The sequence below is a fragment of the Anser brachyrhynchus genome (assembly GCF_964034855.1).
Source record: "Anser brachyrhynchus genome assembly, chromosome: 8".
Lineage (NCBI taxonomy): Eukaryota > Metazoa > Chordata > Aves > Anseriformes > Anatidae > Anser > Anser brachyrhynchus.
Genome location: NC_137702.1, coordinates 29,699,475 through 29,713,629, shown reverse-complemented (window position 1 = coordinate 29,713,629; position 14,155 = coordinate 29,699,475). Strand labels below are relative to the sequence as shown.

The following is a 14,155-nucleotide window of genomic DNA, read 5'->3' as shown; positions in this document are numbered from 1 at the left end:
CGGTTCTTAAGGGTTATTTTTTGTGGATTATATTCTTAAGAGTATACTCCATATATATTTATTATTCTGGACTCTCATAACAATTGACGCTTATCTTATTTCTTCACACAAATCAACTGTCCAATTCAATGGCTCTTAAAATCCAGATTTATTTTAAAATTCAATTTTTCCATATTTTGAGAAAACACATCATATTTGACCTTTAATCATTATACCGTTTCAGTCTATCTTACAACTTAACTTATAACTACTGCAGAAACTAGTACCATCTCCTTCCATCTTCAGTTCAAACAGCACTTACTTCTGTGTTTTTTTTTCCAATGCCAAATGAATAAAAGAGCTTCAAGCTCCTTCATTTACATATTACGTATGAATGCTGTGTTTTCATGTAGTATGGTCAGAACTGCTTTCTATTCTGTTTACTTCAGTCAGGAGGAAAGACTTTTTTTATTATTCCCAATAATTCTGGTAAAAGTGTTTATGAAACTTTCCACGTTTCATTTGTCATTTTCACGGAGTCTTGAGCAATTGATTGAGCAATTTTAACTGTATTTCTACTAAGTCAGTTTTCAAATGTATTGGTTAGTAGAAAACAGTTCTTCAAAGGTTTTTATAAGTGCAGTTGTGTACTTCAGCCACAATTATTATTAGTTTACACAACAGAGTTTCTTTAATCAAAATTTTATTGTGGATGTTCAGCAAAGTTAAACTACGCTACAGATGACCCCTAGACTTATGAAAGAAACTAAACTCTTCAGAACGTTAGTGTGTACCGCTGAAGTCTTTCAAGATCCAAGACATCTTTTAAAATGCAACTGTTTTTCCCTGTCACATTCTAAAGGGAAATAACATAGTTTATGATGAGGCTTCATTCCTTTATTGCTCGATATTGAATATCTACTTAAAAAATAGAAATTACACTAGTTTATATATATCTCTATCAATGTTTCTGTTGGTTTTTTTCTGATTTTTTTGGTTTTGTTTTTTTTGTTTGTTTTCTCGGGCAACTAATACTTTCTTCCTAGCTCTGGCCTGGGATAGCTTTCCAAATAAAGAAATGCCACTCTCACAGAAATGAACACAGATAGAACTTGAAAGCATACTGCATATTCTACACACTCCATCTTTAACTGTCCCAACAAGTCACACAAACAAAGCCGCAGTTTTCTTTGTTTTCCACCCTTGCTTAGATGGAATGGAAATATCTGCCATGAAATAACTGGATTCTAATATTTCTACAGGATTCCACCTCACCGTCTGGCAGCCGACAGAGTGAACGGGTAAGCACTCCTTCTTAAATGTTACTGGGTTCTCTGCCCCAGAGTTTTTTAGGACTGGCAATTACTAGCCAGCTGAATTACAACTTGTGTGGAAGCTGGTGTAGCAGCTTTTGATGCGGAATAGAAAGCCCTCAAGCTAAGGCACAGACGGAATGAGAGTATGGCTAAAGTGTTTAAGCATAACCAGAAATCCCAGCTGATTCTGAGGTCTGCTCTTGACTCTCAAATTCACAATTACAAGCACAGTGCCACAATTTACTTGTTCAGGTTCTTGCACTTTTTTGCTCGTTGTCCTTTGCAAAAGGTTTCTATGCCATGTTTTTTCCAGCGTTTATTCTAGGCAAAACCCTGTGCTTTTCTGTGCTTTATGATATACCTACAAGAGCTTCCACTTTCCTGTCATTTTAACTTATCACCCATTTTATTACTTCAAATGAGAATACAGTGACTCAGGCTATGAAATTATTTTGGTGAAGATATAGAAACTCTTTAGTCATTGTATCCAAAAGAGTATCTTTTTCACCAAAAGAGCATGGATAAAGGGGCATGTACTGTTTTATGCAGAAAGTGTTTCTTATTCTTGAACAGTCCATGAAAGAAAGTTAAGGAACGTGGAGAGGCCGAAAGAGTATTCAACTTTCCTCCTTATCTTTCCATACTACAAAAGAAAGGAAGTCTTGAGTTTTTTTGTCATGTACTTTCAATACATTTTTCCAGGATTTTTATTCCCCAGGAGGCAGCCAGTCAGGTGGACATGTAAGCATCTATTTTATTCATTATTTGCAGTTCCATTTCCAAGTGGCTCTTCTATTAAAAGTGATCCTTACAAATTATGCCCAACTATTCCTTCCAGAATCTCGTGACAGATGTCTTGTGAAAACAAATCATAAACTTAATGAAAACCAAATAATTTTATAAAAGCATGTATACAACTATTGAATAACATAGTCTTGCTTCCTAGAAGCCTTATAAACGGAAATAAATTCAATTGTTGTTCTTTGTTTTCAGGGATTATCCTCTCAAGGCGGTGGCTACTCCAGTGGACAGGTAAATACTTTTGTACCTTTGACTTGAAATCTTGACTTGAAGTATCTGTTGCACGAAGACAAAAAAAAAAAAAAAAAAAAAAAAACCCTCTCTGTACTGTATTGCAGCAATTTTTTAACCAGGAGTGAAATTCATTTGGTCCTCTTCTTTACATATAAGTTCATATAAATGTCCAAGTGTAAGCAGAGTGCTCAAAACATAATAATGGAATAAACTGTTTCTGACACTAAGAAACAAATGAAAGTAATAAAAATTTTTTACAGTGTGTATTTTAAGAATAGAAAGAAAGTGACTTGTAATTTTTTTCAGAGCTCATCCTCATCAGGAAGCAACCAGTACAACCAGTATGGTGGGCAGGTGGGAAGTTTTTCTTCTTTTTTCCCCAGTATATGTCTTTTAAGAAAATATTATGGAGCTGGTAATACGTAAGTTTTTAGACTACTGTATTTTTGGTGTTTTTTTTTTTAAAAAAAAACCTCTTTAAAATTCTACAGAGAGTAAAAGACAATACATTTTGATCAAACAGACATGTCAAACTTAAAGATGATCTTTCAAATGAAAATATAACTATTTACAGGGATCACCTTCTTCAGGAGGCAGCCAATATGGTGGACAGGTAGGCTTTTCTTTCTCAACACCAGTCAGTTGTGCTAGTGACAGGAACTCCCAATTTACCTGTGTATCTTTCCTTCACAAGAACTGTTTTTCTCACCACTGTACTTCTTGCCCAAAGCCTAGGTGGCATGCTATTTTCTTTTCCTATATTATTCAGAGATCCCAGAGGCCAAAGTAGCCATCTGTCTGCGTGTCAGTTTTATCTGAGTTTCTTTTTCTTTATACATATTTTATCTAGATTGCATGTGGCAATGAGGCACAGAATGGCAGACCACCAGCCACCTCTTAGTTTAATCTCAGTAGAAATCACCTGGTAGGCCTCGACTGGAAGTCATCTTTCCCTAACATCTGTAGCATTTAAGAATGCTGCATGTATTCCAGCTGCTCTGGCCTCTTTGAGGGGGGGGAATAACCAAGACTTGTTCTGTAGTCCTACTCAGAATTTTTTTACTTACACTTTTGGTGAGTAGAGTTCTCAAGGTAAAGACTGTATAGAGTTCTCAAGGTAAAGACTGTATAGAGTTCTCAAGGTAAAGACTGTATAGAGTTCTCAAGGTAAAGACTGTAGATAACAGATTTGAAGATAAAATTAGAAGGTTTTACCCCAGGAGTAGTTGCAGAGAATGGAGAGAACAAAAAATAGACTAATTTCTAGAGAGAACTTGGGCAGATATGAATGTTATTTTATGGTTTGTATACCTGAGATTGTAGAAGAATTGTAACGAGTCTCTTTCAGCCTGTGTTCTTGAGATCTTAAATATCTTCTGGATTCTTTACAGGGTGGATGTGATTGCTCTGGTGGAAGTTCCGTAAGTGTTGTTTGTTCATTGTTTGTTTTTTTTTTTTCTTACTATATATTAATTTGGAAAACTATCTGTATACCTATTTATTTATAACTCATTTACTTATCTATTTGAATGTACTATTTGATTTTATATTCATTGTTCCTTTGGTGATGTTACATATAACTGGCATGATAGAAGTTATTTCTCATTATGCCAAGATGCGGAATTCAGATGCCCACTGCTGGCACCAATATGTATTCACTGAACAGTAACTTTCAGTTACCATACCGTATCTATAGAAATGTGTGTCGTCTTAAAAATAGATAACAATTCTAAAGAAAGGCAATAGTGGTTTTACTCTAGAGTAGAACTCTAAATTAAATACCAGAGTTAATTGACAGAAGTTTCATCATGAAGGGAAGCTAAAATAACATAAAGTCTATGAAATTGCTAGCTGTAAAAAGTTGACTCAGAAATATATGTCTAATTAAAAAAGAAAAAAAAATAAATCTCTGAAACACCTCTCATTTATCCTTTTAAGGACCTCTCATTGTCTTTTAAGTCCTTATGAAATTATTTAGGCTGTGAAATAAGGTACCATATCTTTTCCAAAGCAAAATAATATGTGGTCAATCAACCTGTAGTATGTAAAAGACATTCCCACAACTTGGGTAGTGTTCTTATTTTCTAGATAATCAGTCATAGGTAGATACAAAATGGTTCTTTGTGATGTATAGCTTTACAGGCCAAAAAGGACTATTAGTTATCTTGGCAAGTTAAGAAAAGTGAAGTTTAAGTGTAATGTAAGTTCAAACTGTGATATTCTTCCTTTAAAGTACCAAGGAAGATGCATTCTAAGGTTTTATTTCATTTTTAGTTTGATCAAAGACAAAGCAAAGGGTAACTTATTTTTCCTCTTTTTTTTTTCTCCTCCTTCCCTATAGGGTGGATTACCTACCTCACTGAGAAGCAATTCCTCTGCAAATGTAAGCAGTGTTCATCACCTTTTAAGTGTGTCCTGTGTTCTTCTGTCAATGTGATGTCTAGAGAGACTAAAAAGAGTCAATAATGAATAGTTAAACACTTCTGAAAATTAATTAGTTACAATTAAAAATATACACAGGACATTCTTGCATCATTCAATTTCTCTTTCCATTTGAGATATTATTCATTCAAACAGAAGCATTTGAATGAAAATGTTTGGCAGAAAGACAGGTACATAACAATATAAATATTTACTTTGGGAATCAGTTCCATTGCCTTCCTTGGAATGATGTCAAAATATCCCCTAGGGACATGGTTTTATATGTTTTGTATTCCTCTCAGATCATTCACTGCATGGAATAGTTTAGTATTTCATTGATCAGTAATTCTGTGATCTTAATCTCCTTAATATGGACAAGAACTCCTTTTGCAGGAGAGACCTGTTTTACAGCATTCTCAAGACCAATTCTGTTCCTCATGAGTTAGAACGTCACGCAGTACATGTCACTGGAACTCCATATGTGCTGTACTAGAAGGAAAAAAAGCACTGAGATCTTTCTGTACCTAGCACTGAACTCTGTGGCATTCTTGTCAGTCTGCTAGTTGGTATAAAGCCAGCTTAGACATAGCTACATAAATGCACCGTGTGAATTAATACTGTGGGATAAATAGGACTAGCCTTGTGCTCTCTTGTAAGAAGGAGGAATGTGTATAGATTTACAGTCAGGAAAATATTCTAACTTTTCTGTGTTCTACATCCTCAATATTATTGATGGTGGGGTTTGCTTTCTTTGGATCTTCTGATTGGGACTGAGGTTTTTTTATACTGACTTGGCCATCTTCGGACAGCTGTTCTGAATCGGGGGTTGTATATAGAGTGAGGGAACACAGCAGCTCTGTATATATGAACAACTACTGCAAACTTATAGAAACAGATACACAGAGTGAAACAGTCATTCCTGATGAACTGATGGCCACACTATACACATTTCAGGAAGGGTTAGTTCTAGTCCTGTGGACCAAAAGGCAGTTGTGTCCCTAAAGAACATCTTCCAATTTAGTTTCACCTGAAAGGCATCTAATTCATTCCCTCTGAGACCACTTCATGATGCAAACCAAACTGTAGTGAGTGGGTGCTACCAAGGAATTTCATCTCAATAGTACGCTCCTGATCCAAACTACAATGCACAGATGTACCCAGTACCTCAGCATGGGAAAATGGCTTGTGTATACTTAATGTAGATCTTAGTTCTCAGCCATCTGTATGTTGGGGTCCACCTCAGAATGTTGTCTTTTAGTATCTTCTTTACAGTGCATTTGGAAAGCCATTTTGCACAGTAAGGATTCCTTGTGAAGGACACATTTCTGACAAGTGTTTAACATTATGTACTAGACACAAAACAGTTTTGTTTCGTAACGAGGCTTAGCAGATCTTGTGGAAAAACAGCAGTATTCAAAAGGTCCATAGTACTCTGCAAGAATGAATATTAAAAGTGTTTTTGTGGATGTGTCATTCTTCAGCGTGTTCACTGATTTTGAAACAGAAAGAAATAAACTGCCTGTCCTTCAGTCAGATTCTCCGAAGTGAAATGACTGATATTTTCTCTCTAAAAGTGCTCTAGGGACAGCCATTCTACTGGACAGCTACACATTGAATTCTAGACATGTTAGCAAAATAGGGAAGGATAGACTTTACATTTTGAGTGGATTTTAAACTCAAGCAAAAGAGTTAAAAATAGAACTGCATGTACTATTGTCCTTCCAGAAGTCTTTAAAATAGTTCTTTTAGAGAAAAATAACTGATTTTTTTTTCTTCCCCAGGGCACATCTGGAGGCAGCCATCACAGTAGCCAAGTAAGTACTCATTCAGAAAGAAGAGCCACCCAGACACTTTGCAAAATGATAGTTATTCAAAAACTCTGAGTTCAGTTTGTTTGTGGGAACTTTGTTTAAAGAGCAAAAACTCAGTAAATTAAATTTGTTGAGTTTGGTACATCCTAAAAACAGTATATGATGGCTTTCTGAGCAACTAGTTGCCCTCATTTTGGGGGAACTTGCATGATGATGGTCACATAAAAAATAGATGTGGGAAACAATGAAACAGAATGCAGCATTTTTGATTCAAATTCACAATTATAAGCGTGGTGATATAAAAGAGTTGTGAATCATGCTAAGTATCATCAATACATTATCAATAACAGTGACATATGATCATTCATCAGAAATAAAGAATTTGAGTCATGGAAAACAAACAAATAAAGAAACAAAATAATACATATCCGGCAAAAAGGCTTGTCTGAAAGATACATGTTCTGGTGTTATGCTGCTTGTATTGCTGACAAAGAAGTTTGATTTAGGGTGAATGCTGTTTTGTTTCATTCTACATCATCTGCAGTAGGAAGGATTCTTTCGGAGAAAAATCACATATCCAACAAAATATCTTTCATCACATTAGCACCTGTCCCATAAGCATAAAGGGGCATGTGCTAGACTGTGCAGGAAGAAACTATTTGTTATTTCTCTGAAAGAAGAAATTATTTGTTATTTCTGAGAGAGAATTTTGAGGAACATGGTGAGGCAAGGTAGAAAATAATTTCCATTGTGATCTTTTGAAAGGTATATAAGCCTTATCATGTCTGCAGAACAAAAGAGAAAATGTTTTCAGGAGTACTGTGACAATGCAGTGTTCAGCTATCAAGGGAAACAGAAGCGCTTGTGTTTTAAAAGTAAAAAATTCAGTATGGATTGGCAATTCAGGTATTTCCTGAAGTTATGTGGTAAGGCTTGAACTCTAGTCATTAGAGCATACCAAAAGTCTTGCTAACCTGTCTTCACTCTTATCTTGTTGTCTTGCTCCTATTATCCTGGGACAGTAGTGGTTTGATTTAAGGAAATCCTTCAGCAAATAACTCACTTCTTTGGCATTTTTTACAGGATTCATATTCCCCTGAAACTAGCCGTTACGGTGGACATGTACGCTTTTACTTTTAATATTTCTCTATTATTTTTTCTTATCAATATTTGGCTCTTATCAACTAAAAGATTATCAGGATAGCTGCCTCAATTTAAAATTTTGAGAACCTTTATAGTGATCCATTCTCTGTAGTAATATTGTGAATTTAAAGAAGATGAAAATGCAGAGTTTATTTTGTGAAGATTACAAACAAAACAGTAAAATAACAAAATGCAGATGCATTCTCATATCCATGAGTTACCTTGTTTTCTGTTACACCTTGTGAAACAGAAAAAAGCAATTTTCAATATTTTTCCAGGGATCGTCATCTTATGGAGGCAACCGTTATGGTGGACAAGTAAGCATTAATAGTCCCCACTTACATACTTTAAACCTAAGCATAACTTGTATCTTATTCGATGTCTGCCCACCTTTAACTTAATTTAGATTAGTCTATAATCCTAGAAAGTCTTTCAGTATAACACTGTGGTTGCTACTGTGATTAAACTAAACAAGTTTAGATGAAGACCATATTTAAGACTAAGAAGAAATAGAATGTAAAATACATGATTGACTCATATGGCTCCTGAAATTTGCAGGACTAGGTCATAAAAGTCTGTGTGTGAATACAATCCCTTGGGGTAAGACGTCATGTCTTTCTGAAATAAATAAATACTTTGTGAAGCTGACCAAAAATTTTTAAAGTCTCGTTAAATGGATGTAAAGAAGTTTCAGTTTCTTCTCTGTTGATATTCAGGGTTCACCTTCCTCAGGAGGCAGCCAGTATGGTGGACAGGTGAGAATTCTTCCCTTTTGGTATATATGAATTTATACAAGATAATAGGTAGTTCTCTGTGTAAGAGACTAAGATTGATTCTTTTTCTACTCTATTTACTTTGCTGCTTATACTAACTGTAAATGTACATGATACAAAACCACAAGAGAGCTTTTAGAAGATGTAAATTCTGATGCATCATGGTAGATGCATCAGACATTTTGCACAGTCTGGTTAATCCGACTCACACTTTTGCAGTGAAAGAAATGGGGTACCTTTCTTTCACATGGATGGTGGTACAAAGGAGTACTATAACATGGTTGTAAAGAACACAATTCTTTTTGTTCAGGGTTCACCTTCTTCAGGAGGCAGCCAGTATGGAGGACAGGTGAGAATCTCTTCCTGTGTAGTTCTTATCCTAACACACACACTTTCTACCTCATAACTCACTACTTTTGTATTGACTGCAAAAAATATAATTTTGAGTAAGCTCTGTTAATATGATGATAGATTATAAGGGTTCTAATGATCATGATCTGAAACAATACAAAAACTATGAAAGGACAGGACTTCTGTTGTAGCCTCTGACTTACCCTCCTCATTCTAGAACCTTCTTGCCTTCTACTGTTGTGGTTTCTTAGTTCTAACTGTAAGAAGTGTGGAATCAAGTTGCATTCCTCCTCTACTTTAACCAATGGAACACCTCACTTCCCTTAGCAAAATGCAAATACAGAGCTGGTATCAGAGAAACAACGTGCCTTAGGAAGGGAATGGGAGAAGGTTAGGCGTTGTTAAGGGAAGGTGTTCTATGCCCTTGTGAAATGAAAGAGGATGAAGAAGGTTCCTGGAGCTGTCTTACGGTGTAGCCTTTCATATGCAGTGGAACCCCCAAACAAACTGGCCCTTGTCCTCTGAAAACATTTCTTGTCAGATTCATTGGAAAGGAAATTAGATGAGAGAGAAATTTTCAGTCAAAATAAAATGCCCCCCAAATGCAACTACATATAGAGTCATAATAGCTCATGATCACTCCTTACGATCAGTATTATGGAAGATTCATGTTACAGATGGTCCCTAATTTGCATAGAACACATAAAGGAATAAGATGAGTGCTTTTCTGTCATCCTTCATTGTACAACAGAGAAAGAAAATAGTGTTTCTTTCAAAATCCTGTAAAGAAGCTTTTTGATATAAATAATAATTGGTATCTTTGTGTCAGGGTCCATTTTTCTCAGGTGGCAGACATTATGGAGGATAGGTGACAATTGTTTTTCTCTTTTTGGCTTGTTGTTCCATTGTTCACCTTTCTCTCTTTTACTGTTTTGAGAAAAACAGGGTCCTTTATACAAGGTGGCTTACAGCAAAATACTGTTCAGGCAGAATAGATAAATTTAAGACCTGTTGTGTCAGCCCACTCAGGAATGTGAAACATATGCATCTGCCCTGAGCACAGAATCCAGTGTAGCTGTACTACTCACACTTGCATGAAGCTCCCTTTGATTTAAACTTTATTGTACTATTTAAAAATATAGCCATTTTAAAGACCAATAGATATTTTAAAATGGTTATGAAGGAAGAGTTCATATTCCTGTGGCTTTTAAATCTATGGAAAACAAAACTGTGTTTTTCAATAACAGGTTGTAAGTTAAAGAATGTGCAACAAATATAAATGCTTCCTTATTTCTTTAGGGTATGGCTTCTTCAGGAAGCAGCCAGTATAGTGGACAGGTAAAACCTCTACCTCCATAATATTTGCAGTTCTGGTAAAGAGTTCATCAAGAAAACACTGTTCTGTAATTTTTGGAAAAATAAAAAATAAAAATCTAAGGAAGCATAGCTTTAAGCAAAAGTGTTGAGGATTGCAAAATACAGGTCTGTGTGGTATATCGTGGTACGAGCAAATGCTACAGGGGTCTGTGTGACTATATTGGAAATGCTTCCTTAAATTCAACCTTGATCTAAGAAATCCATTTTTGTTTTTAAACAGAAACAATTTAAAAGGTTAAGGAACAGAGAACAATCAGGAATGTTACTTAATAACATAAATAATTTGTTTCTCATTTTTATTCCAGGGCTTTTCTTCAGGAGGCAGCCAATATGGTGGACAGGTAGGCTTTTCTTTCTCAACACGTCAGTTGTGCTAGTGACAGGCACTCCCAATTTACCTGTGTATCTTTCCTTCACAAGAACTGTTTTTCTCACCACTGTCCTTCTTGCCCAAAACCTAGGTGGTATGTTATTTTCTTTTTGCATGTCATTCGGAGATCCCAAAGGCCAAAGTTTTCCCTAATATCTGTAGCATGTAAGAATACTGCATTCATTCCAGCTGCTCTGGCCTCTTTTCAGAGGAGGTGGGACAGGATTAACCAACACTTTTTCTGTAGCACTACACAGATTTCTTTACTCACCCTTCTGGGAGGATGGTTGTCACTGTAAGAGTAAATGACAAATAAGATTATATTAAAAAAAAACAACAACAACAACAATAACAACAAAAAACAGTAAGTGCACAACTTGCCTGAAAGAACAGTGGACAGAGAAAGAAGCTAATTTTTAGAAGGTGCTAAGTGAGTCTTTGAGCACGAACTTGAGTCTGTTATCTTGCAATAGCCAAATATGAGTTTGACTTTTTAATTCAGAAGCTTCTTCCAACCATGTACTCCTTAAAAAATAAACTTGTTTGTTTTGCATGTAATACAGGGTGGATGTCTGTGTCCTGGTGGAAACTCAGTAAGTATTCTTTGTATATCTTCCGTAGTAATGTGTAACTGGAATGTTCCCAAGGAACTACACTTCTTGAATTAATTCTTCCCATGAATTTATATGAATGATAATAGTTGTTTGGCATTGTGCTTAAGTGAGAGATTTTGAACTTGCTAAGGACTAAAATATTAATTGACTTGCAACTGTAATATTGTATTCAAAACTAGCTACCTACCCAGATGCATTTCTATTTTCAAAAAAAAAAAAAATACATGGGAAATAAATTGCACTTTCCCCACCCTGGATAAAATAAATAGTAATGTTCTCCAGCCATATTGAAGGAAACCCAGTGCCAGTTCAGTAAAATACCCAGACATGAAAAACTACTTCAAAGCATTTCATTTCTTTTGGTTTGTAAGAGAGGTGCAGAAGTTTTCTGAGAAACCGTTTTCCAAGTATCTCATAGTGTATTTGCTGGTTTTTGTACGTGTGTGGGTGATACCACTCTTCCTATGATAGTTATTAACAGAATGATTGAACTAGTGAACTTGAATACAAAATTCTTGGCTTAAAATGCTTCCAGGTGGGAGCAGAGCAACACATTTATTTATTTATTTTAAAAGGGACTATTTTCATTTTTCTGTCTTAGTATATTTTCTATATTTTTGTAACTACTAAAAACAAACAAAAACCACCTGCTTTGAATTTTATGCTAATTTGTTTTTGAACTGGATTCAGTTATCTGTTGCTACAGTATAGACAAAATTACTTAATTTCTTCTTTCTCACATTATGAAATCAAGCAAAAACCACGTTGCATGAGTATACCACTGAGTATCAGAAGTGCTAAAAACAGCATATAAACTATTAGCTTATTTCTGTTTGAAAGCAACCAATATGAAAGGAGTAATTGAAACTAAATCCTTTACTTGTTTGATCAATCAACTAAAAAAGTATACTAGCAATCAGTGTGAATTACTTCACAGGCACAATAAGTCAAGATTATGTTATTGATGCTTTTATGCTCTTATGCTTTTCCTCTACATGAGATTGAATTTTACACAAAGTAATAATTGCTATTTTTTGTTGAATATAGGGCTCTTTTGGAGGAAACAGCTACCATGGTGGACAGGTAAGCAATTATTCTTTAACACTTGAACAAATTAGCTTCTCGGGAATTAACATGGCTCAGCTGCCATGTTCGCCCAGAAGCCATTAAATATTTAGGTTAATCACAGAGATAGGGACAGAGCTTTTAATGGAGTGTATCTGGCTTTTATTGAATCAGTCTCTTCAGATTTCAGTTATATCTTTTTATAAAGTGTCTGTTGACTTTATCAGAGCCAAGATTTAGTAGTAGTCAAGATTGTAGGTTTAGAAATCTGTTTACTTTGAAAAAATATTTGAAAATATTTCACAGGTTTTATCTCATTGAATAAAATACTAATATAGTGCATAACAGTGCTCTTTCTCTGATGTAGCCATTTGCCATCTGCATTAATAACTGTAAGGTTCTTTCAGTTACTTGGTGTTAAGAATATTGTTTAGATTAGATCCATTTTTTGGTGCCAGGTAGTAGTGGGGGGGGGGGGGGAAAAAGTTCTGAGTTTCACTTTATTTTTTTTTACAGGGTTCATCTTATTCTGGAAGCAATCAGTATGGAGGACAGGCAAGCAACTCTTTGTTTTCAAGACTTTCTTCCTACTTGTTATTTATTAAATGAAAAATATAATACAGGGACTGTTAGTAACTGAAATGAAAAAACAGCAACAAAATTCAATACAAAGAAAGTGAATAGATCATAATTTCAGTTTTACTTCTGAATGCCTCTTACTTCAAGAGATAATTAAATCATTTTCATGTTTCAGTTGCACATGGCTAGGGCACCAGTCAAAAATCTATTTTCTGTGTTATTTTTCAATCTTATTATTAGTTAGTACTTATTTTTGCATTTTTTTAAAGATTAAATACTTGGAAATATGATGCAAAATATACCACTATATTGCTCTGAAAATACATATTTGAGTGTGTTGCCCACAAAAATACTTCTTTCCTAATCTTCAGATGCATTTCAAATCTCTCACTGTAAGCACCTCCTTATGTGCCTTTTGTAGACTTAGTAGTTTGTTACAGATAGAGGAAATATTACTGGCCCAAAAAGTTAACAAATATAATAGGTGCCTATCTAATAAGAAGGTAGAACATATTTTTCATTAGTATTACTTTGTTGGGGAAAAAAAAAAAAAAAGAAAAAAAATTCTTTTTACTTCACTGGAAAGCATTCGAGTTCATTATCACTCTATTGAGCCAATGATTTGTTGTAGCACAGAGAGAGCAGAGGTCTAAATAACTTGGGTTTTATACGCTTCATAACAAATCACATCTTTCCCAACTTACTTATTAGAAATAATAAGGAAAAAAATACACTCAAAGCTCTCTGGATGCATGCTTCACCTAACAGAAAAATCATAAATAAAGTAGAATTTTTCTTCTCTTGAACAGAACCATACATAAAGAGACTTGACATCCATACATTTGTCAAAGAGTAGTCTTAGCGGGTGTTTTGTGATGGCCAAATTTACTAATTTCAGCTGTTAAAGAATTTAGAGCAATTAGTCAGAAGTCTTTCAACTGCATCTTTTTAGATTAATACACTTCCAGATTGCTGCGGCTATCTCCTGTCACAAGGTCTTTCTATGATATTTCATTCTGCACAGCAAAAAGGAGTAACTGTTGTTATTCTATTATTCTGTGAATACTTAAGTACTTTTTTTCCCATTATTTTATTTATTTGTTATTTTTTATTTTTTTATAGGGATCTTCTCACTCAGGAAGCAGCCAGTATGGCGGGCAGGTGAGTGTATTCTCTTCCCATCACTGCTAATGTTTTCCCTGTACTCTCCGGGTCAGTTATTTGATGCTGAAAGATGCATTCATTTTTACTGAGCTTAAATATCTGACGTAGATGGATATGTAAATATCTATTAAAGTAGCTTCAGCAAGTTGAATACAAT

At 34.9% G+C, this 14,155-nt stretch overlaps 1 protein-coding gene across 50 annotated transcripts in view; it reads left to right on the top strand.

The window, feature by feature from the left end:
• Positions 1-14,155, top strand: part of LOC308199030 (uncharacterized protein) — a 53,629-nt gene that overhangs the window by 35,101 nt on the left and 4,373 nt on the right. For 40 of the 50 annotated variants that reach the window (XM_080602429.1, XM_080602407.1, XM_080602418.1 and 37 more), the window contains 18 exons: positions 1,242-1,280; positions 1,998-2,036; positions 2,289-2,327; positions 2,637-2,684; positions 2,905-2,943; positions 3,722-3,751; positions 4,672-4,713; positions 6,533-6,565; positions 7,646-7,684; positions 7,984-8,022; positions 8,422-8,460; positions 8,789-8,827; positions 10,129-10,167; positions 10,512-10,547; positions 11,140-11,169; positions 12,238-12,273; positions 12,772-12,810; positions 13,957-13,995. In XM_080602429.1, the coding sequence (XP_080458555.1) occupies positions 1,242-1,280; positions 1,998-2,036; positions 2,289-2,327; positions 2,637-2,684; positions 2,905-2,943; positions 3,722-3,751; positions 4,672-4,713; positions 6,533-6,565; positions 7,646-7,684; positions 7,984-8,022; positions 8,422-8,460; positions 8,789-8,827; positions 10,129-10,167; positions 10,512-10,547; positions 11,140-11,169; positions 12,238-12,273; positions 12,772-12,810; positions 13,957-13,995 (684 nt within the window). The remainder of the gene's footprint in view (positions 1-1,241; positions 1,281-1,997; positions 2,037-2,288; positions 2,328-2,636; positions 2,685-2,904; positions 2,944-3,721; positions 3,752-4,671; positions 4,714-6,532; positions 6,566-7,645; positions 7,685-7,983; positions 8,023-8,421; positions 8,461-8,788; positions 8,828-10,128; positions 10,168-10,511; positions 10,548-11,139; positions 11,170-12,237; positions 12,274-12,771; positions 12,811-13,956; positions 13,996-14,155) is intronic. The other 10 variants (XM_080602443.1, XM_080602445.1, XM_080602440.1 and 7 more) reach the window with 10 other exon arrangements.